Here is a 23,840-nt window from a genome sequence, read left to right as displayed (position 1 = left end):
CCGGTGACGATTATTGCTAAAAGTTTTGGAATTACCGTCTGAGTTTATTACTTTGATTTGACAAACGCTGGCTTTTACTGAGGTTTTTTCCCCAATTCATAATATCTTTTTCTAATGTAGTTTCAATGTTCAATATGACTTACTTCTCATAAGTCATCTCATGTACCTCAATTTGAATATGAACCAATTAGCAATTTGGAATTCTCAAAGCCAAAGTTTTAATAATTAACCAGGACTTGTGGATCAACATTGTGCCTGTTCCAAGAGAATTTGTAAGCTCTTCTCGAAAACTAAGGACCAAGACAACTTGGTGCTGCATTTGGAAAACTGGAAAAAGCTAAACCAATGGAATTTGGATAACAGGGATGAGATTAAGTTCCTTGGACCCTCTCTATTTAACCAAAGATTTGTCCTTTTAGCGCAACTAACAATCTCATAACACCTAGAGAAATACTATCAGCAAGAACCCCCAAAAGAACAAGACTAGTCTTTGTTGTTCGAGCTCTCTCCAAATATAAACCTGAGTTCGAACTAGTAGAAACTGATCAGCTTTTATTTTACAAGAATAATAGATTGTGACTGATTTTACAAGAATAAGGTGTTTGCCATTCATGGTCATTAATTAATTAAATCATAAATTAATATTTGATCATTGACCATTTGACTCTTTGACCATTCACCATTCACAATTCGTCTCCTTCACAAGCGAAGGATCTTGATGTTCTTCGGCCTCGTCAAATCACTAACTGGAGGACTAATCTGTCCATACCTTCCTGACACCAACCATTGATAATCCATAAACAGATCAAGCCAGACACCATATAGCCAATGAACGTTTGTTTGTTGTAGCAGGACTTGAGGGCCAAGGATACTCATTGCCCAATGCAAGAAGAAAAAAGCAATAAGGCTAATGATGTATGACATCCATGGCACATGCGAAATCACAGTCATTATCCCAGCAATGAATGCGAAGGGCATGCACATTAGAGCAAAAAGCAGTAAGGGCAAGGCCATATTTAAGGATGAGGGAACGAGTGATGGATCACCCAACTGCGCCCATATAAGAGTATATATTGTTGCAACGGAGCAGACCAATGCCAAGGTGTCAAATAGCAGGAAAAAGAAGAGACTTCTATGATTGGTCATAGTTGCCCTGCCCAAGTATGGACCAGAGCTGTTTAAGCCACCTGGTATTGTAAAGCCTGCAGCAAACGTCATTGTGGCTACAAGTGATGCTACTAATAGAAGAGTGTTGATGTAATCTCTGCTCTTTTCATGGTCTAGTGGCTTGGATGGTTTTGTTATCGACTTTACAGGTTCAACATCCACGGAAGCGCATAATATGTATGCCAATGTCAACCTCTGTAATCCAAAAGAGGTCAGGCTATAAAATCACTGATGTGGGATCAAATGTGTTGTATGATATAGGAAAACAGACATACCTCATGAAAGATGTAGTTAGATTTCATTTCTGACTCGGCAACACCCCTAGCTGTTAAGCCGTTATTGTTCCGTAATTTCAGTAACTCTGTATGGAAGGCGAGCGTTTTAGCTGATTGGTAGCGCCAATTTAGGGTGGCAAGGTGCAAAGGTGTATTGCCATCCACATCTTGCTCAGCACCCATGTATTTGGTATCATCACTTCGCATCAACGATTTTACAAGCTTATAATCCCCAACCTTTGCTGCAATGTGCAGAAGGTTCTGGCCAAGTTTGTTGAGCAGGTATTTTGAATTTGGACAACGTTTAAGAATCTCTTGGACAATTTTGATATGACCTTTCTCTGCAGCCGTATGTATTGGAAAGGAACCATCTTTGTCGCAGACATAAACACCCTTTGTTGATCGGCCTAACAAGTTGCATACCCCTTCGTAAAACCCTATGGATGCTCCAAAGGAAAGACAAGTCCTTCCTTCTTTATCTCGCTCATCCTCAAGAAATGGATATTCATGAAGAATAACATTGAGGACATCTGCTCAAACAATTAGGAACAAAAATTAATATTACGCAGCTGGTTTTACATAGAAATTTGAACAGCCTAACTAAATGCAAAGCTAAAACCAAACCTGTATTTCTGGCTTCCAAAGCAACATGTGCCAGATATTTTCTACCTTCCAATTTCGAATTTAAGTAAGACTTTCTCCATTCAAGGTCATCGTTGTCTGTGCTTCCTAAAATTGATTTCACAAGTAATACTTTACCAGCTTCTACTGCCATATACAAGGAAGATATTCCCTCATTATTTTCAAGAAAAATAGCACCATAGTCTGCGTTTATCAAATAGCCAGCCGTCGATATATGTTGTCCTTCAATGGCCAAATGGAGAGGAGTATATCCATATTTGTCCTTGAGAACATATGGATTCAATCTCTCCCTAGCTTCTTCAGCAAGTCTATCTGAATAGAAAGTTACGGCAACAATAATAGCTTTTACCTGCGCTGGATGACCGACATGAGCTGCCACATGAAGCGGAAGCTGGTCATCGTAGTTTGGCTCCAGTAGAAGGCATGGAAATTCAGAGATAATATTCTTTACTAGTTCTAGATGACCCCTTCTAGCAGCAAGATGAAGGATTGAATCTCCTCTATCACTTTTTAGACATGCCATTGGCGTTCCATGGCTTCTCAACTTCTCAAGACATTCTTTGTTCCCATCACAAACCCCGCTATAAATTTCCGAATTCATCAAAACATTTTCACCAGGGAGATCGAAAAGGTTCGAGAATTTGAGGTTTTCAAGGAACTCTTGTTCAGATACGACACCTCCTCTTGGTGGCGTGGTGCTATCTCCTCGTGAACAGAGTTTGTTTACGACTTTGTTTATCAGATTCATGGGAAAACATCTTCCTTCACGTTGGTCATGAGACACATTCATTAACCTCTGTGCCTCAATTCCATCTAGACTTGCTTCAGAACTGTCCATCTCAGTCCTATAGTCACCACACAAACCGTTTAAAAAACAGATTTAAGTTCCCCAACTACCAAAAAAGAGGATCCATAGAGAGACTTACCAGGTGGAAGAACGGTATGAGAAATGCAAGATGATTTGCTAAAACTTGACAGGGGAGAGAGACTACAAGTTCGTCCGTTTATACAAAAATATTCATGTTTCGACTATTACAAAAAAAAAAAAAAAAAAAAAAACATATTATTATTAAGATAAATAAGTCTTTATTAGTCGTCTAAAGGACAACAAAAAATCATGTCGTAGCCATTAACTCTGAAAGGTCCGTTAGGGACCTACACAGCTTGCCGACACTACAGAGAAAAGCTTAAATTGAATCATAAAAGTAAGTGATACTATTTTGAATTATTTATTTATAGCTGATACAAAAACTAAAATGTAACATCAGTTGCAACAACCATGTTGTTATTAATTTGTGTGGCATCAATTGATCAAAAATGCAAAACTAAATTAATTTGTATCACTTTTACTTATTGATACAAATATATAAATTTACATCACTTAAATAATTAATTTATTTATTAATTTATGTTAACATCACTTTAAAAAATGATATATGATTTACATCGTTAAAAGTGATGTTGATTAAATTATACTAATTACATCCAAAAAAAGAAAAAAATTAAGGTTCTAAAAAAACTGGTAGTTAGCATCACTTTTTTAATGACTTTAGAGTTTACATAACCTTTTTTTATAATTACTAAACCGATAAAATTTTTTTTTTCGTTTCAAATTTTTAACGAGCGAAGTTTCCTTTCTCCTTTTTTTATCTCCCTAATTCAATATTTTGTTGGAAAAAGAGAGGGGGATATTGAACTTATGTTTTAGAGGATTTGGTGGAATTTTAATAATTTAAAATTTTGCAAGATTTGAGTAAGATTTTAGAAGATTTGAGTAATTTGTTAAAATTTTTATATTAAAAAAATGAAAATGAAATGACAATCTGTGAGATTTTGACAGATTTTGTGAGTGATTTTAGAATGTTTCAAAACACACCATCGTCTTTGTTTTTAACATTATTGATCATTTGCAGAGATAGAGTGATATCTTCCGGTAGACACTGCTGATTGAGACGAGGTCGGCCTCATTAGAACGATAAGCCTTGGGGCTTCAAATTTATATGCATACCAGCTCTGGGTTCCTTCTAGATCGGTGGCAAACTGCTCTCCAAGTCGTGATGGCGAGATGATAGCTAGGGTTTCGAACAGGATGTGTCTGTTCCGGAGATAGGGTGATATCCTTCGATAGATTCGTCGGTTTGAGTTGAGGTCGGCCTTTCTGCAAAGATGACTCCAAGTACTATCCGTGGATAGGTTATGCGTAATCTGATTCATAGCATTTTGTCCGGAAGTCGATAAGCTGATTGATGCGATAAAGACGGATCTGTGTTTCAACAGATTGAGTACGCTATAGAAAGCTGATTCTTGGGACGATCTATGAGTAGGTTATTCAAAACCTGGTTCGTCGTACTAAGCTGGGAAATCGATCCCAAGGCGGGCTGGTCGAAAAACGACGGATTTGTCTTTGAAGGATAGAGTATGTTGCAGAAAAACTGTGATATCTCTCAGAAGGGAGCTCAGATTGAAACGGAATTGGGTTCTTCGGAAAGCTGATTTCCGGGGCAATCCATAGATGGGTTATTCGTCTTCCAGTTTGTCAGGAGCTGCCGGGAATTCGCCTTGCAAGGAGGCGGTTTGGATGGTTGAATTTGATCTTCTGGTTTGTCTTAGCTTTGGTAATAGAGAGAAAAAAACGTAGAACTCTTGGTGATGACCAGTTGCAGGATCGTTACTTAGGCCAATTTAGGTGATGATCAGTTGCAGGATCGTTACTTAGACTAACCCGTGCTATAGCCAGTTGCAGGAACAACGCTTTTAAGAATTTTGGAAATACTTCAAAATTCCATCTTAAAGAGTGTAATTTTGTAAGTCATATTTTTCAACTAAAAAACAAAAAGAAAGTCTTTTAAAATCATTCAAAATAGTTATTTTAAAAAAAGTTGTGATATTTTGAATAACAGTAGATTTTAAGTAAGTTTTACAAATTATGGATTGAATAACAAGAGATTGTGAATCATTTTAAATGATTTTACATAAATGTCAAGTTCAATAACATAGGATTTCAAAAGGTTTTTAAAAATCATCAATTGAATAACAAGTGATTTTGAAAATACCTTAAAATCTTCTAAAATATAAGTTGAATACCCCCTCAGAATATCCATTTTCCCCATTAAGTGAATTAAAGTACAAATCTCCCTAGAATCCTAACTTCTCTAAACAGAATGTCCATAGACCATGTCCAGTGGAGCAACCCATCTAAATGAATTAAAGTACAAATCTCCATAGACTATCTCGAATGGAGCAACCCATCTAAATTGCTCAAAAATAAACGAATCATATAATTAATATTAAACTAATCAAAACAACCCACTAACAACTTAAACCAAAACCATCCTTTCACTAGAGAAACCTTCATTAAACATGTGTTTCTTAATCATTAAAATAATTAATTTTTAAACTATTGTTTATCAATTATCAAATTTTTAAACATGTGTTTGAAGTAGAACAGAGAACAGAAAATAGGATCATTTTTACAAACCTAAACCAACAAATCAGGAACCACAAGTCAAATACATATATTACAGTGTTTGGTACTCTATCCTGGAAGAACGAAGCAGCAACTACTTATTCGGTACTCTATCCTGGAAGAACGAAGCAGCAACTACTTAGACCTAAAGGAATTTAAAACATGAGTAGGAAGAATCTCTCTACGCTTTGTTTGCACTATCAAACAGTTTTTTTAATTCCTTTTTCTACAAATCTCTCTAGGATCCTGACTTCTCTAAATAACCTCTTCTTCTCCTTTTTTTTTTTTTTTGATAACTCAGAGTAAATCTCCAGACCTATAGAGGGGTCCGAGACTAATCTCTGGGGAAGGTGCAGCCCACGGATAGACCCTCTCTAAAGATATTCAAATGGGTTGTAAGCAAGGGCCCATATCCATGTGGCCACATAGTAAATGAGTAGCAATTCCGCATCTGGGGAGAATTAATCCCTAGCCTGAACCAACAGAATTGATCCTTCGCCTCTTCTTCTCCTTTTCCTCTTCTTTTTTCTTTTATCAATATACCTTATTAACTTTGCAGTGATTTACCCTTTTGTATGCCATCCAAGCCCACCGAGAAGAACAAAACCCCAAAACAATGGAACATAAAACCATGCCACCATTCCTAGAGCGCCAACCGTTCATGTCTACGTTTTTGTAACCGATGAAGAAGTCGGAGTCGCCAGTTCTTCGCCTCTAATTAAGAAGATCGTAGAGGACATCACAATAAAATATCAACGGTGTACAATCCTGATGCTAAGGTTAAAGTGGTTCCATTTACGGCAGTTTTTGATATCAAGACGTTGAAGGATGGTGAGAGTGACAGTGAGAAGGATAAAAACATAAAGTACAATGTAATTATTATTTTTCGATTATGTCAAAAAATTTCTAGGATTATGAGGCCTAGAAGGAGCTGAGCGGGCGTGATGGAGATTATAGAGACATATGTCTTTGTGATTCACCGTTGATGGAAAAGTAGTTTATGATTTTTAGGATTTTCAGCATGAGACTCAAATGCTTTGGTAAATTAGGAACAAAAGTTTATGATTTTTAGGATTTGTTTTTGAATTCTGAACATGTATTTGTGTTTCTATGAAATTTAAGATTTTTATATTATTTTATTTATAATTATTGATTATTGAAATAGCAAAATTATTATAATTATATCTAAAAACTAACAATAAATTTATCCGTTATTCATATTTGGTTTTAATTTTTAATTGTAAAATATAAAATTATTTGAATCATTTCTTAAAACTAATATTAGTCTTACATCAACTATTTAGAATCGACATAAATATTTAACATCACTTACTATAGCCGAAACAAATATTAAAATCATTTCTATTAATTGATGCAAAATTAGTATAATTTTTTGCAATTGATACATAACTTCAATTACAATGATCGATAGAAATATTTGTCAACCGATGCAAATTATTTGCATAAACAAAATGTAAATCATTTATTAAAGTGATGCAATTTATTTATGCAAAAATATAATATAAACTAGAATTGGACCCGTGGTAGAGCACGAATTGAAAATTTTTTTGTTTATTTTGTAATTTTTATTTAAAGTACCAAATATGTACTTGTTTTATTTGTATTCAAAGTGTTTTTTTTCTCTTTGGATGAAAAAATATACCATGAAATAATATGCTAAATATGATTTATGGAAAGAACATCTATTTTGTAAGATCTAGATTTTGACCCATGATACACCACAAGTTAAGTTATTTGATAAAAAGAAAATGAATTTTTGTTTGTTATATTTGTTTGATTTATTTAGTGTTTAAATTATATATTGTATTTTGATTGCTAATTCTATGACTTAACCTACATTATTCCACATATATTTTTTTGTTACAGTATAAATTTAATCAACTTAATTAGATATGTCTGTTAATCTAATATTAATATTGTTGAAATTTTTAAAGTTAATAAAAGTTGAAATTCTGTAAAATAATGAACCGGAATAAACCGCATAAAACTTTTAAATTTCAATGCCTGGTAAATCAAGGTTCCTGCTATTCGTATTCGAAATCAATTTGGTCTCATTTTATAGTATGACTTTGAATATTTGTATAATTTTCTTAGACGATGTGGGACATTTTATAGATTTTTTTTATTCATCAGTTTAGTAATATATGTCCGTTTTCAAAATTTTAAATTATATCATATGTAGAAGAAATCATAAAATTTATTAACTAAATACATTATATAATAATTCAAATTTATTTAAATATAAAATCAGATAAAAGTGAAAGAAAAATTACATATTTTTGTTTTTAATTAGGTTGAGACATTTCCTTATCTTTTAAATGTTACCTTTTTTTTTTGGTCAACTGATTTATGTTACTGATATTGATATCTGATATCCGTTTTATAAGGCCTTATACCCATACTTTCCTAAAAACCCAAAAAACAATAGGTCGCCCACAATTAGCCTACTTCTACCAAAGCTAATCCCAGTTAAAAAAAACTGGTTTATACAAGAGAATGGTTAATACTAAAACCATTTGGGCTGCTAGACACGAAAAGCTATAAAGAGGAGTCAACCCTCTCATCTTCGAAAATAGCTTGAAGCCAATTCGGGTATCTGGAAGCCACATATGACTGAATCCGGCACTCACTTGTTACACTGTGCAAAATGAGATGAGCTCCTCTATTAGCTTTAGGTTTCTCTACTACCACCCTCCACTGGCCAAAAAACGACAGAAGTCTTGACAGTTCCCCTGATTCATACGAAAAGGAAGGCCATGCTTTCGGTCTCATAACACATCTTACCAACAAGTCATCTTCAAACACAAAAATAACCCTCACACATCTGTGACTGATCATACTTTCCATCGCCTATCGTGTAGCTAGAAAGCTTGGCTGATCTTTGCTTGTCACCCTTGTAAAAGCCATGCGACTGTGCAAGACCACCATACCTTTATCATCTCTCAAAACCCATGAAGCACATGCAAGTTAGTTTCTTCTCGACCAAGAGCTCCCCACATTACATTTGAGCCATGACGTTGGAGGAGCCTCCCAAGTCTCCTTGATCCTCAGAACACTCGAGATCGGATTTCTCGCAACTGCTACCCTTGTTTCTTCATCAGATCTGTCAGTCGTCCTCTCTTCCCCGTTTGATCCAGTCTTTGAGCTACAAACCATTCATCCACATCCTCCCTGATTTTTTGCACTAATTGAATGGGTGTGAAACGTTTACCTTCAAAGAAGGAGATGTTCCTATTTTTCCAGATTCTCCAAATGATCCACAGGAAACTCTTTCTTAATAATAAAGGCCATTGATTATTGCCTCTGTTTACCAGTAGATGTTGCATATTCGAATACACTGATCCTTTATCAAAGCCATGCTCAGGCGAAGGATAGTCTGAAAATACCCACACCTGTCGAGCTCCAACACACTCAAACAAAACATGGTTAATCGATTCGCCCTCTTGACCACACATGTGACACCTCTCATCGAGTCTCATACCCCTTCGGTTCAGTTTGGATAATATAGGCAAAGTTCCACTCAACACTTTCCAGAGAAAAACTTTGAGCTTAGGATCTGTTTGAAGCTTCCAAACCTAAGCTTTAAGCAAATTAATCGAAGCCTGAATATCCGCTTCTTGATAGACCGTTTTCTTATTGATTTGTCCTGCTAACCAATAGGCTGACTTTACTGTAAAATCACCACTCTTGTTATATCTCCATACCAGAAAATCCTCCTTGTTCACCACTGGTCTATATTTTTTAATCCTCTGAATATCCATTGGAAGGAAATGAAATTCTAGTTTTTGATCATCCCAGACTCTTTACTGAAAGTCAATGAGGTCCCTCACTTTAAGGTTTATGTCAATCAAAGAGTTCTTTATCCACGGTGGTCTCATGATCTCGTCCTCCACCCACAGATCCATCCACACCTTTAAAGAATCGTCATTGCCTACTCTGATTTTTAAACCTTTTTTAAGAAGTTCTCTCCAAAAAATAATGCTTCTCCAACCATAGGAAGGTCTTTGGCCCAAACCCGCCTCCAGGAACAAAGATTTGGGATAGTATCTCGACTTTAAAACCTTGGAAAAAAGACTCTCCGGAAACTGAATCAAGCTCCATGCCTGCTTTGCTAATAGTGCTTGATTAAACAAACCAATATCGCGAAAACCTATTCCACCTAACTCTTTTAGCAAGCATAGTTTCTCCCAACTTATCCAGTGAATTTTCCTATTTCCTTCACTAGAACTCCACCAATAGTTGGCTATCGCACTTGACAGGTTATCACACGTAGTCTGTGGTAGTTTAAAATAGGACATGGCGAACACTGGCATTGCCATTGCTACTGATTTGATCAACACTTCTTTACCTCCCATAGAAAGTGTTTTTGCATGCCACCCCGACACTTAAGCGTTTAATCTGTCTTTTATATAACTCAACATTTCCACCTTTGACCCGCTAAAACACTCGGGTAGACCTAAGTACTTACCAGCGCCACCTTCATTTCTTATCCCCAACTTGTTTTGAACCTCCCACTAGTCTATTTCGGACACCTTTGTTCCAAAAGAGATTGAGGAATTTGCTTGGTTTATTACTTGTCCAGTCGCTTTCCCATATGCTGTAAGGATAGCTAGAAGCTCCGTTGCTTGATCCACATTAGCTTTGCACATGAAGAGGCTATCATCCACAAACAGGAGATGATGAATAGCTGGCCCTTCTACATGTAGTTGAATACCTTATATTTTTCCTTCTGCTTGAGCTAAATTCAGAAGATGAGAGAGACCTTCAATACACAGCACGAACAGAAACGGAGATAATGGATCACCTTGTCTCAGGCCTCTTTGCGGTTTAATCAAACCATGAGGTTGGTCATTAATTAAAACCGAGAAAGTAACTGTGGGTGCACAAAACATCACCCAATCCACCCATTTTGTGTGAAAACCTAGCGCTAGCAAAAGTGATCGAAGGTATCCCCATTCCACTGTCATAGGCTTTTGACATGTCTGTCTTAATGGTCATATAATTCATGGACACCTTTGGATTTGTATGTAGACTATGAACCACCTCATGCGCCACCAAAATATTGTCGGATATGAGTCTTTCAGGGACAAAAGTGGTTTGGGTCTCTGACACAATCAGTGGAAGCATCGGTTGGAGTCTTTTAACCATGATTTTAAATACCATCTTATACAGCACTGAGCATAAGCTTATTGTTCTTAAATCCTTCATCTGAGACGGATGAGGTATCTTTGGTAACAGACAAAGATGTGTATAGTTCCAATCCTCCAGGAAGGATCCCCCTTCAAAAAAACCTTTGACTTCTTCTACCACTTAATCTCCAACAATCTCCCAATAGTGTTGGAAAAACATAGCTGACATTCCATCAGAACCAGGCGCCTTTGCGGGATTGATGGAGAACAAAGCTTCTTTTATTTCCTCTTTTGTTACCATTCGAATCAACTGCTCATTCATCCCATCTGATACCCTCGTAGACATACCCGATAACCAATTTGCAAAAGCATCCAGATTTGATGCACTAAATAGCTTTTGAAAGTAGTCAATTGGAACCTCACCTTTTGCTACCTCTGACTTCTGTTCCATTCCATTCTCATCCATTAAAAAATCTAATTCTCAATCTGGACCGGTTCTCCTTAATACACACATGGAAAAAATTTGAATTTCTATTTCCGCTTTTTAACCACTTGAATCTACTTCTTTGTCTCCAGAACTCTTCTTCTTCCCTATAAGCTTCAGCAAGCTCCCTTTTAAGACTGGATATTCTATCCCTCCTTGGATAAGATGAAGATTGCTCTGTTTCTAGCTCATTTTCAATCCGATGAATTGCCTCTTTAGATTTAGAGGGTTGTTTCTTTTCCAAGTACTGAGCGCACTCCTGCATAAACGAATTCTCTCTGAGATCTTCAAAACATTGCCATCTACCCTTTCCCCCCAGGCTTGAGCTATTACATCTGCCACCATAGGCTTAGCTAGCATTCTTCTATCCAATCTAAATAGCTCACGAAAACCTTCATTCGAACCCATGATCTGGACTAGAACCGGTCTATGATCCGATCCTCTCATGTCCAAAAAAGATTGGTTTGAGTCTGGAAACCGGATGAACCAATCTTTATTTCCAAAAGCCTTGTCCAAACGACTTTGTATCTACATGTCATATCTTTTACCCGCCCACGTAAAACCATTTCCCTTACTTGATAGTTCCAACATTTCACATACATCAAGCATCTCAGCAAAAGGTTTGAACAGGACCTTTTAGGGCCACCCAACTTTTCACCATTATGCAAAATGTCGTTGAAATCCCCAATCATACACAAATTCTCCTTACGCCTCACACCAATTCTACTTAAATGTTCCCAGTTTTCCTTCCTTTTCTTAAAAACCGGGTCACCATATATACAGGACACAAAAAAAGATCTCCCTCCAAACCGAACATGCAAATCCATTAGATTCTTATCCGCATATTTCACATCCACCTTCACCACGCTTTTAATGAACAAGGCCAGACCACCACTTTTACCGATAGGTTCCACAGTGTAGACCCTTTCATACCCAAACGAAACCTTTAAATCAACTAACACATCTCTTCCGTACATCGTCTCCATCAAGAACAACATCTCGGGGAAATGTATTTTACACAATTCCTCAAGACGATGACTTGTCAAGTCTTTAGACCGTCCCAAGCCTTGACAATTCCAGCTGAGAATGCTCATTGCACTTTGGGCAATCCCTCACGTGAGATTACCTCTAAGGGATTCAGCTTGGTTTGTTTGGCAGCGCTCGGACCCTCATCCTCTGCTTTACGTTTCTCTTTTTCTCCAATAGTAAACCCGGGCTTCCGTATCTGGGAACTTTCAGCCCCTAAAGTCCCCAAAGGTTTAGCTTTTCTTGTGCTCTTGGATGGTATTTTCTTGCCTTTAATTGTTTAGACTTAATCCCGGAAGATCCAGAGCCAGTCTCAAAGAGACCAGTCGAAAATCCCGTCGGATTAACCTGAAAAGGTTGAGAAAGGGCAAGGAAAGTATCAGAACCCTCTGATTCATTCGACACCAACAAATACTGCCTCATACCTTCGAGCACATCTGCGGCTATCTTTGGTCTACCAGTTGCAGCATCCATTCCGACTTGATCCTCTCTCAAAACTCCAAAGAGTGGATCCGATTCTTTTATGACCAAAGGCTTGACTTTTTTTTCCACAATTTGGCCCCTTCTCCTTGCCGTAGTTGCATCTTCCCTTTCTTTAACAAGTAAAGGGCAGTAATCTTTTTCGTGAGTTAATCTCTGACAGTTGTAGCAGCGCTTCTGAATCCTCTCATACTGAAACCTCACCACTGCAGTACCCCCTTGAGGTAAATTAATCACTTTCGACCTACGCAGAGGTCTGGACACATCGAAGATGACTTTGATTCTCACAAACTCTTGGAGCTGAGGTTGTTTTGGATCGAAAGCCACTTCTAAAACTTGCTCGATTAGTTCACCCACAGCTGTAATTGCTTTTCGCGTGTAGAAATTAATTGGAAGATTCCAAATTTGAACCCAAACCGGAATTGTTTGAAGATAATTATCCGGCGGTACCTCAACCCACCGCTCCACAGCCAAAGACCACTCATTGAACGTATGAGTCCCTTTGTTCAGAACATCTTGTAAATCATATTCAGCTAAAGGGAATCTTTTAAATGTTACCTATAGTTGATTTTATATGTTACTATAATTAAATAAATCCATATTAACCTTACTTACCAAAAATCAAATTAACCTGTATATTATGATACACCTAAATTATGAATGTCAAAATTTTATAACCAGAAAATCTCGTAATATTATATAGGGGATGATGTACTACCACTTTTTTTTGTAGTGCGATTGCTCCATAACTTTGCAAATCTCGACCAAAAGATATTATTTGGAATGGTGATAGATTACTACCTTTCTGGCTAGAATGAACTTTACCAATACTGCCATCACCATATAACGACCAAAGGGAAGTCACCACCACCAAATGGATGAATCAAATCTAATTACGATGGTAGTACTAGTTTCCATCGTGTTGGTGCACAAGAGACTGCAAGTTCGTCCGTTTATAATAAAACTCTGTAACATCTCGTCGTGCCATGTGCATGCCGAGATAGCACACTGGCGGGTGTTATGGTCACCTATAAATTAATTAAGAGAGGTTTTTCTTTAATAAGAAAGAATAAGAGAAAACATGGTTGAGTACTAATGGAAGGTGAGGTGAAAAAAGATCTCAACTAACACATTATTAGAAAGAAATACAAGAACACTTGAATATAAGTTAATGTTGCATGAAAGTAATAGCTGGTAGTATTTGCTTCATGACGATCTAAGTGTCTTTGCCAACCACTGGTTTCTGAACTAATGCTATCTCTGTCCTAAAAGACTGAAGAAAATTAAATTTATAGTACAATAAAAAACAAATGCTATTCTTTGTTATTGAAACAACCAAAACCCTATAACTCGTAAGCTGTTCAATTTTGTTGAGAGTTGAGTCTTCGAATTATCCTGCAATTGCGAAAGGGAGAATGATTAGAGACAAGAATGAGAAGATGATGAAGAAAGAGATTAACAAGTAAAGAAAGAAAACAAAGTGGTCGTAGTTGCTAGTTGGTCACAACTCACAAGAGAGACGTAGGAAAAAGAAGAAGAAAAGTCAACATAGAGAAGTTGGTTTTATGTGAACCGGTTTATAACGATTTATAAAACTAATCACAAATTCTATTGCCAGATTCATGTAAATATTGAATCAAATCTATGTCATAAAATTATGAATATACCTGGATAGTTCGCAGCAGAAGATGAACTAAAATAAACTAAGGTTGTAAAGCACTTCAACCGTTGTGCCTCTACTGGTATCCACACGCACACAATGGATCGAACGGGATGCTAGTGCCATAGAGATCAAATCTCGATCGTGACAAACACTTTTGTCTTGGTTAGGTTTCGGCGAGAATCTAATCAAACGCAAAACAATATTATATACTGATCGACAATAACCTAACTCGTTTAGGTTTTACTAATGGGCCAAGCCCAATTCTCTTACGTGCAATATTTATATATGTATATCGTATATAATATATAACAAACATTTTATTCTAAGTACACAAATATAAATATATGTATATCTTATATGACATATATTATATTGTAATTAAACCTAATATTAATCCAGTCTGCTTACGTGTGTGACCTTGTAGGATCAAATAATATTAGCAATGAGCTTCTAAAGTCATTGATTATAAGAGGCTTCTAGCAAAACGTTATAATCATATAGTTTTATACGACTTTTAAACCTTGACTATACAAGAGTAAGTACAAAAGATTTCAGCACATTCCCAACAATCTCCCACTTGTACTGGAATCATCTATTCCAATAATCTTTTCGTCGCTATATCTCGATCTTAGCATAAGGCAAGAATCAGTGTCATCCTTATTAAGCTAAATCATATTTATCGAACTCTGGTTTTATACTGATAAAACAAACGATTGACTTTCACCTCGTTTGAGCACGGCCATGCATTTTTCAGTATCAAATCTTCGATAGGCCCAAAGATATTTATCTCCTATTATATAGGAGGGACAAATCCCATCTTGTTCCATCATGTTCCTTACACATTTCATAATACGCCCAATCGCTTTTTTTATAATCACCTGTTATGGCTGAAGTTTGACATGATCAAAGCGGACCAATCCATGTATAAGAAAATATGACAGACTATACTCTATAGTTGTGATGAGAAACTCTTATGACACTCATATAACATTCTTGTATAGTTCTCATAGCGGGTCAGTCCAATACTGTGTTCTCGAACACATATTAATGTGATTAACTTTAATACTAAATATCAATGACTCCACGAAACATAGTCATCAGTCACCTCACATACTAGTCAGTTATAGTTATTAATGTCCCATTTTAATAACCTTGACTAGGGACCTCAATAATTTATGTTACCTTCCATTTATAGGGTTTCATGATCAAGTCACATACTTGATGACCTATAATGATAAAATAAATTATTTTGGGACAATAATTTAATTATCCAATAACCAAATAATACTGAAACATATTTCATTAATTAAAAAATACATTGAATCTATGTAAACATGAATATCATATCAAACAACTTCTTTTGCTGCTTCAGAAGCAGCAATATATTCAGCTTCGGTTGTAGAGTCTGCCACGGTGCTCTGTTTGGAGCTTCTCCAAATCACCGCTCCTCCATTCAGACAAAAGATAAATCCAGATTGAGATCAAGAATTATCTTTGTCTGTCTGAAAGCTGGCATCAGTGTAACCACTCACAACAAGTTAATCACTTCCTCCATACACCAAGAACTTATCCTTAGTATTTCTTTAATACTTTAGGATATTTTTGACTGATGTCCAGTGACTTTCACCTGGATCAGATTGGTATCTACTCGTCATGCTCAAAGCACATGCCACATCAGGTCGAGTACAAAGCACGACATACTTGATAGAGCTTATAGCTGAAGCATATGGAATTCTACTCATGCGCTCTCGCTCATTATGTGTTTTAGGGCACTGAGTCTTGCTGAGAGTTATGCCATGAGACATTGGTAAAAAGCCTTTTTTAGAATCATGCATATTGAACCTATGTAAGATCTTATCTATATAAGTATCTTGACTTAGTCCAATTAGTCTATTTGGTCTATCTCTATAGATCATTATTCCAAGAATGTATGCAGCTTCTCCCATGTCTTTCATTGAAAACCAACTTCCTAACCAAGTCTTCACAAACTGAAGCAAAAGAATATCATTTCCAATAAGTAGTATGTCATCTACATACAATATTAGAATGCAACTACGCTCTCACTAGTCTTCTTGTAAACACAAGGCTCTTCTTCGTTCTAATGAAATCAAACTCTTTGATTGCCTCATTAAAACAAAGATTCCAACTTCGAGATGCTTGCTTCAACACATAAATAGAACGTTGAAGTTTGCATACTTTCCCAGCATTCTCAGGATGCGTGAAACCTTCAGGTTGTGTCATGTAGACATCCTCTTCTAGGTTTCCGTTAAGGAAAACTGTTTTCACATCCATTTGCCAAATCTCATAATCATAAGAAAGCGGCAATTGCTAGGAGAATCCGAATAGATTTAAAAATTGCAACTGGAGAATAGGTTTCATCATAGTCAACATCATGAATTTGCTTGTAACCTTTAGCTACCAGTCTAGCTATGTATATCTGTATATTACCATCTATGTCAATTTTCTTCTTGAAAACCCATTTACACTCAATGGCTTTTACACCATCAGGTAGATCAACCAAAGTCCATACTCTGTTTTGTGACATGGAATCCATTTCGGATTCAGCGGCATTTAACCACTTATCGGAGTCGGAGCCCATCATTGCTTCTTCATAAGACGTAGGTTCATTATTCTCTATAATAAATATATCATGATGATCTGTTACCCAAACCCCATATCTATCAGGTTTGTGACGTGTCCTTTCGGACCTACGCACTTCAGGTTCCACAGGCGTAGATTCTACGACTCTTCGTAAATCCAATTGATGTTCTTCCTCAATAGGTGGAGAAATCTCCTGTGGTTCTAGAACTTCTTCGAGTTGTACCTTACTCCCACTGTTTCTTTTAGAAAAAAACTCTCTCTCTAAAAAGGCACAATTCCGAGCAACAAACATTTTGTTCTTGGTAGGGTTGTAAAAGTAATAACCTTTGGTCTCTCTAGGATAACCAACGATGTAGCACTTATCAGATTTGGGTCCAAGCTTATCAGTAATCAAACGTTTGACATAAGCTTCACGACCCCAAATTAGGAACCTTTCCTGTCCATATCTCATATGGTGTATTTTCAACTGATTTTGATGGACATCTGTTTAGTGTAAATGCAAACGTTTCTAGAGCATATCTTCAAAAAGATAATGGAAGGTATGTGTGACTCATCATTGACCAAACCATATCTAATAAAGTCTGGTTTCTCCTTTTAGACACCATTCCATTGAGGTGTTCCTGGAGGAGTGAGCTGTGAAACAATTCCACATTCTTTGAGATGATCACTAAAAACTTGGCTCAAATATTCTCCTCCACGATCTGATTGAAGAGCCTTAGTCATTTTACCCAACAAACAAGATTCACATTTTTCATATTATTCATAATTAAATGAGTTCAAAAGTCCATCACTATGAAACTTCTGAATGTGTTTCTCATTTATATGGCCTAAACGACAATGCCAAAGAAAAGTAGGATTTGAGTCGTTAGACTTAAATCGTTTAACGCAGATGTCATAGATAGGCATACTCTGGTTCAGAACATAAAGTACATTCTCTAATGGACCACTACCATAAAAAATATCATCACGATCAAATGAACAACATTTGTTCTTGATCGAAAAATGAAAACCTTCCATGTCCAAACATGAAATAGAGATGATATTCTTATTTATTGTAGGTACATAGTAGCAATTCTTAAGTTCCAAAACCATGCCAGAAGGTAAAGACAACTGATATGTACCTATGGTCAAAGCAGCAACTTTTTCTCCATTAGCAACGCATAAGTCCACTTGTCCTTTCTCCAAAATTCTACTATTGCTTAGGCCTTTCAAATTTGTACAAATATGAGCACCACAACCAGTATCTAATACCCAACGAGTAGAACCACAAGTGGTAACATTTACCTCTCTATAACATATATTCGTTTAGAAGAAGTTTCAAAAACCTTCTTTTCTTTTAGATCTTCCAATTTAAAGGTGAAACTCTTTTCTTCCCTTTCGAGAACATTTCTCAGAACTTGATACAAATCAAGGAGGTTTGATCCATCCAATTTATCATTCTTAATGACACATTGAGATGAATTAAAAATGTGAGGGTTTGACATCTTTGTGTCAGAAGAATAGCAGAAATTAATATGATATTCATAAAATTAGAGAAATCTCAACAATTAAGAAAAATCATACTATACTCAAAACAAAATTTCCTCATAAGAATATAGTAATCCAAGATCCTTATTTTACTAAAATTCAAGTGAGCTTTGGCTCATCGCGAGAATAATTAGTTATTTAGGTAAGCAACATCCTTGCTAATTATATCCAATATAATTCTTGGTTGTTAGATAACATCTTATGTCTTATCCAACATATGTCTCTAAGCCCAAAACCGTTTTGATAGCTTAGTCAAGTAAACCTATCTTTTAATTCAAATGGTAATCATTACCATCTGTCTTACTCATGTAATCATGGACACTTTACTTGGTAAACCCATCACACAATGAAACGAGGCTTGACAGTTGACAAGATTGGGAAAACATCGAAAATACTTAATATTAATTGAGGAATTAATTTTATAACTCAATTTTATATTTAAAATTTATATCCAATATAAATAAAATATAACTAATGCGTATCTTATATGTAGTTGAAATAATTATAAACAATTTAATTATTTTAATCAAATTAAAATTATTAATTATTCATATAATTAATCTTAATTAATTTATATTTTATCTAAATTTTATATCTGATATATAAAATATTTAAATGATATATAACTAATACATATCTAATATGTATGATTATTAGTTTGTGAATCGTTCTTAATCATATTAAGATGATTTTAAAAATTAATTATTTTAGTCAAATTAAATTTTAATAACTCTAATCAAATTAGAATTCAAAAACTCTGGCTCCCATCAACGAATTTCCATAATGACGTTCATTACCAAATTCGAATCTTACAGACACAAAGTTTAATCTTATATATTATATTTATTGTTCAATCAAACATAATATATATACATAAAAGACGTGAAGCAAGTCATAAAGAGTAGATATTGTGTTGATTCTGAGTTTTTAGAGGCTGGAATTGGAGATAGACCATCTTTCGGTTGGCGTAGTATTGTGCATGGTAGAGAATTACTTTTGAAGGGTTTAAAAAATAAGATAGGCAATGGGAAATCCTTTCGAGTTTGGTGGGATCCTTGGATTTATGATGGTGGTTGGCGAGCTCCATATAGGAAAAACTCTTTCTTTGACTGGGATTTACGAGTGGAGGATCTGATTGACACCAACACGAGAACTTGGAACAATGAAGCTTTGGATTTTAACTTCTTGCCCAATGATATAGACTGCATTAAAAAGCAGAAACCGGTGATCAGCAAAGATGACTTCTGGTGCTGGTCTCACATGAAAAGTGGTGAATACACAGTCAAGTCGGGCTCTTGGTTAGCCAGCACCTTGAAGAACCCAGAGTTACTACTCGAAGCCACAATGCTCCCATCCCTTAACGGCATTAAAGATAAGGTTTGGTCTCTTCAAACTGTTCCCAAAATCAAAGCCTTTTTGTGGAGAGCAGTCAACGATGCTTTGCCTGTAACCAATCTGATTTCCAAAAAAGGCATTAAGCTGGACCCGAGGTGCCAAGTTTGTGGTAACGAAGAGGAATCTATCAACCATGTCCTGTTTACTTGCACCCTCACAAGACAGATTTGGGCTTTAATAAACTTCCCGCATCCTCTAAATGGGTTTGATGATCTCTCTATTCACTCAAACTTCCATTACCTCTATGGAGTGGCAAAGAATTCAATCATCCCCATAGAAATTAGAAGATTATTTCATTGGATTCTGTGGCGACTGTGAAAAAACAGGAACTCTTTCTTTTTTGAAGCCAAGTCGTTTGATCCTCTTGATACAGTCCTAAAAATCAGAGAAGATGCAGATCTTTGGAGTTTGTCTCAACAGGTTGATTACGAGCTGGATTTGGAGGAAGAAACAGAGGAAAAACGTGTTGTTGCAATCTGGAAACTTCCACCTCCTGGTTGGTTAAAGTGCAACATTGGTGTATCAAGGAACAAAAACAAAAGCTCTTAATCAGGTGGTGCATGGATTCTTAGAGATGAATATGGAGCAGTACTTCTACACAGTAGAAAAGCCTTTGGGGGCAGTTTGAACTCAGAGGACGCAGCCTTTCAATGTTTCATGTGGTCTGTCGAAAGCATGATAAGTCACAGACACTCAAAAATCATCTTTGCCTCGGAGTCATTTGAACTAATTGGAGGAATCTTAAGACCAAAAGCTTGGCCATCTTTTGTGAAACGACCTGACCCGTTTTTTTTTTAATAGATAATAATAATAATAATAATTATCTACAACTAGTGGTCCCATACCCACTAGCCATTTAACTACAAACACATTCAACAGCGGATAACAATACCAATAAAACCAATAATCCAATAACCAAATAATATCCAATAATAAATAACCAATATCCAAAACATAACCATTCCAATATCAAACAACAAGAAACAAGGAACCAGCAACCTAACAAGTTCTAAAGACCCAACTATAGCAACCTAACAATGCCAGACAACATCTAATCGAGTCCCTAGAACATCCACCTCTTCATTGCCTTGATTCCACGATCACAATTTGCCTTTACCTGCACCGCAAATACAAATTAAGATGCATGAGTATTTGATAAACACTCAGTGAGGCAATCCTCCCATCTACTGGGCTATACACACAAGTGACCCGACACAATCCGGTTACTGTCAGAAAGGGTGTCGACCGATACCCAAAGGTGTCGACCGACACTGGACATCTGGTGTCGACCGACACCACTTGGGTGTCGACCGACACCTGCTTAACACTCCCAAAACCCTAACGGTGTCGACCAACACTCGCTAAGTCCCCGAGCCATCCTCGCGTCCGTGTCGACCGACACCACTGCCGAGCAGTGATTTTGTTCGAACAGAACCTTCGAATCTCGCCTCTAAACTTCTCTTTTTCGTTCCCCACAATCCCAGGAACAAATCCAAGCCTCAGGAGCTACGAAAAACTCACAAACAACAAAAAGAAACAACCAAACAACACACAATATCACAAAAAACAGAGATCTTAGCTTAGATAAGCCATGGCCATGCACTCACCTCTCTGCAGGAAGATTCTGACCAACAATGAACTAATCTCACATTCCCAGCAAGCTTCCCACACGTTCCTAGCCTTGAATCCTCACTCCCACAGCAAGATCTCACCCCAAAGCCTTGAAATATCACAATCTCTCTCTAGAATCTCAAGAACAATTTTCTCTCTTTGTATTCTCTAAAAACGGCGAGACAAACACCAAAACACGACCTAGGTCGTTTTTCCCACTTAATAGTCCGGTTCTGTGGTTTTCCCTAAACCAAACCAACCAAAATCGACGATTAAATCAATCTGATCGAACCAGATAACATTGGTGTCGATCGACACCACCATAGTGTCGATCGACACCCATCCCAGAAAACCAATAATTGGTTCGCGGATGTTACCATTCTCCCCCACCAACATAGATTCGTCCTCGAATCTCGAACAACCATCAGCCAAGGACTCCCGTGCAACCATCTCCACGGCCCGCACTCCTCCGACCGATCTACGGAAGGTCACCTATAGGCGATAGACTCACGCTCCAGGCATTATTTGCTCTCGACTTTTGGACTTTCCTTTACTCATAGGCCTAAACCTTGAGTTTTTATTGGCTCCTCATCAGACCTAAGTCTGCATGCCATAATATTGGCTCATCCTCGGGCCTAAGCCCGCATGCCATAATATGTAAGGAAGTCCAATACTCGTCTCTCGGGTTGCCACCCTACAGCGCACCCCCGGATCGTCATCCGAAGTCGATATACCAACCATACTCCCAAGCCAGAAAGTATCAGAATATGGCAGTACTAGGAGAACCAAAGTCCCCCAAGAGTCGCGAGCAAACAATTATGAACACGTCAGAGTCCTATCCCTATCCAGGTATCCTTCCTGTGGCTCGCGTAAGACATCACAATGTCCTACCAACCACATATCCCCTCACTAGGATACCTCATGACCACACATGGATCATCTCATTGCCACTAGGGCCGCCACAAACGCCAAACAAATGTCCTAAACAGGACCGCCATCAAGGCCAAAAAACTGTCCTAAACAGGACCGCCACCAAGGCCAAACAAATGTCCTAAACAGGACCGTCACAAATACCATCTGTCCCGAAGGACCGTCACAAAGACCATCTGTCCCGAAGGACCGTCACAGAGACCATCTGTCCCGAAAGACCGTCACAGAGACCATCTGTCCCGAAGGACCATCACAAAGACCATCTGTCCCAAAGGACCGTCACAAAGACCATCTGTCCCGAAGCACCGCCTAAACAGGCACTCTGGCTAAATAGTCCACCACAAAGGCCACACTATGGCTAAACAGCCCACCACAAAGGCCACACAATGGCTAAACAGCCCGCCACAAAAGGCCACACAATGTCTCAAAAGACCGCCACACAAGGCACAATGACTCAAAAGTCTGCCACGAAGGCCACATAATGTCTCAAAAGACCGCCACACCTAGGCACAATGACTCAAAAGTCCGCCACAAGGCCACACTAGCCCCTTCAAGGCTCACAACCACTAAAAATGGATAATTCTAACTCCCATAAAACTTCCCATTTTTAGAACTTTCCACTTTTGGAATCTTTCCTCTTTCATAAACTTCTATTTCAAGAAACTTTCCCTCAACACCATCACAATCCCAAAGGACTCTCATCAAAGGACTCTCTTCTTCCGAAGTTCCTTGATTCTCCTCCCGAGAACCCTCACTGGTCTCGCCTCCAAAGTCATGTTAGGCTGAAGATCTTCAGGAATCTTAGCCAACAACTGATCATCCTCACGGAGACACTTCCGCAACATAGACACATGGAAAACCTTATGGAATGCTCGCATAACCTCAGGTAACTCCAGTCTATATGCCACTGGTCCAACTCGCTCAATCACTCTGAACGGGCCCATATACCTCGGACTCAACTTAGTCTCGGTCAACGACCTGTTCGGACCCTGCAACATGGCCATCTTGAGGTACACTCTATCTCCAACCTGAAACTCAAGATCTCTTCTCCTCTTATCAGCATAACTCCTCTTTCTATCCTGAGCCTCCTTCATGTTCAGCTTGAGAATCCGAAACTTCTCTGAGGTCTCCTGAACAAAATATGCCCCGTACATGCTCCTCTCCCCCACCTGAGTCCAGCATAACGGTGTACGGCATGGCCTCCCATACAAAGCCTCATAAGGAGCCATCTGAATACTCGCCTGATAACTGTTGTTGTAAGCAAACTCTACCATGCAATGGCCACCCCAATCCAACACACACATCCTCAACATATCCTCCAGCGTCTGGATCGTCCTCTCTGACTGTCCATCTGTCTGGGGATGATAAGCTGTACTCATAAGCACCTTAGTGCCCATCTCTGCCTGAAACGCTCTCCAGAACA

General features: G+C 37.5%; 2 protein-coding genes, 1 long non-coding RNA gene, 1 other non-coding gene and 1 pseudogene across 4 annotated transcripts; 1 reads left to right on the top strand and 4 right to left on the bottom strand.

Moving 5' to 3' along the window:
• Positions 1 to 83, top strand: LOC147940367 (small nucleolar RNA snoZ7/snoR77). The gene has a single exon (XR_015564927.1). It is a non-coding gene; the product is annotated as a small nucleolar RNA snoZ7/snoR77 (small nucleolar RNA).
• Positions 84 to 532: 449 nt separating this feature from the next.
• Positions 533 to 3,291, bottom strand: LOC104707676 (protein ACCELERATED CELL DEATH 6). The gene is made up of 4 exons (XM_010424075.2): positions 3,011 to 3,291; positions 2,067 to 2,929; positions 1,443 to 1,972; positions 533 to 1,362 (listed from the first exon to the last, which is right to left on the bottom strand). Exons 2-4 carry the CDS (start codon positions 2,920 to 2,922, stop codon positions 700 to 702), a joined length of 2,049 nt encoding a protein of 682 aa, XP_010422377.2. The 5' UTR covers positions 2,923 to 2,929; positions 3,011 to 3,291; the 3' UTR covers positions 533 to 699.
• Positions 3,292 to 12,426: 9,135 nt separating this feature from the next.
• On the bottom strand, positions 12,427 to 13,527 carry LOC147940366 (uncharacterized). Its single transcript, XM_087461275.1, has 2 exons — positions 13,492 to 13,527; positions 12,427 to 13,248 (listed from the first exon to the last, which is right to left on the bottom strand). The coding sequence occupies exons 1-2, from the start codon at positions 13,525 to 13,527 to the stop codon at positions 12,427 to 12,429; spliced, it is 858 nt and encodes a 285-aa protein (XP_087317401.1).
• A 271-nt stretch (positions 13,528 to 13,798) lies between these two features.
• LOC147940365 (uncharacterized) lies at positions 13,799 to 14,528 on the bottom strand. The gene is made up of 2 exons (XR_015563294.1): positions 14,358 to 14,528; positions 13,799 to 14,085 (listed from the first exon to the last, which is right to left on the bottom strand). It is a non-coding gene; the product is annotated as an uncharacterized LOC147940365 (long non-coding RNA).
• A 1,171-nt stretch (positions 14,529 to 15,699) lies between these two features.
• On the bottom strand, positions 15,700 to 16,188 carry LOC147940364 (secreted RxLR effector protein 161 pseudogene; annotated as a pseudogene).
• Positions 16,189 to 23,840: the final 7,652 nt, after the last annotated feature.

The sequence above is a fragment of the Camelina sativa genome, chromosome 8, assembly GCF_030686135.1.
Source record: "Camelina sativa cultivar CO46 ecotype springtype chromosome 8, ASM3068613v1".
Lineage (NCBI taxonomy): Eukaryota > Viridiplantae > Streptophyta > Magnoliopsida > Brassicales > Brassicaceae > Camelina > Camelina sativa.
Note: the sequence above shows the minus strand (reverse complement) of the source record. Positions and strands in the feature narration are given on the sequence as shown.

Coding starts and splice junctions, on each gene's coding strand:
- LOC104707676 (XM_010424075.2), bottom strand. CDS start 2,922: ATGGACAGTTCTGAAGCAAGTCTAGATGGAATTGAGGCACAGAGGTTA. Junction 1,973..2,066: donor TTTGGAAGCCAGAAATACAG/GTTTGGTTTTAG, acceptor TTGTTTGAGCAG/ATGTCCTCAATGTTATTCTT. Junction 1,363..1,442: donor CTAACTACATCTTTCATGAG/GTATGTCTGTTT, acceptor TTTGGATTACAG/AGGTTGACATTGGCATACAT.
- LOC147940366 (XM_087461275.1), bottom strand. CDS start 13,527: ATGGCAGTATTGGTAAAGTTCATTCTAGCCAGAAAG. Junction 13,249..13,491: donor AGTTCATTCTAGCCAGAAAG/GTAGTAATCTAT, acceptor AATCAACTATAG/GTAACATTTAAAAGATTCCC.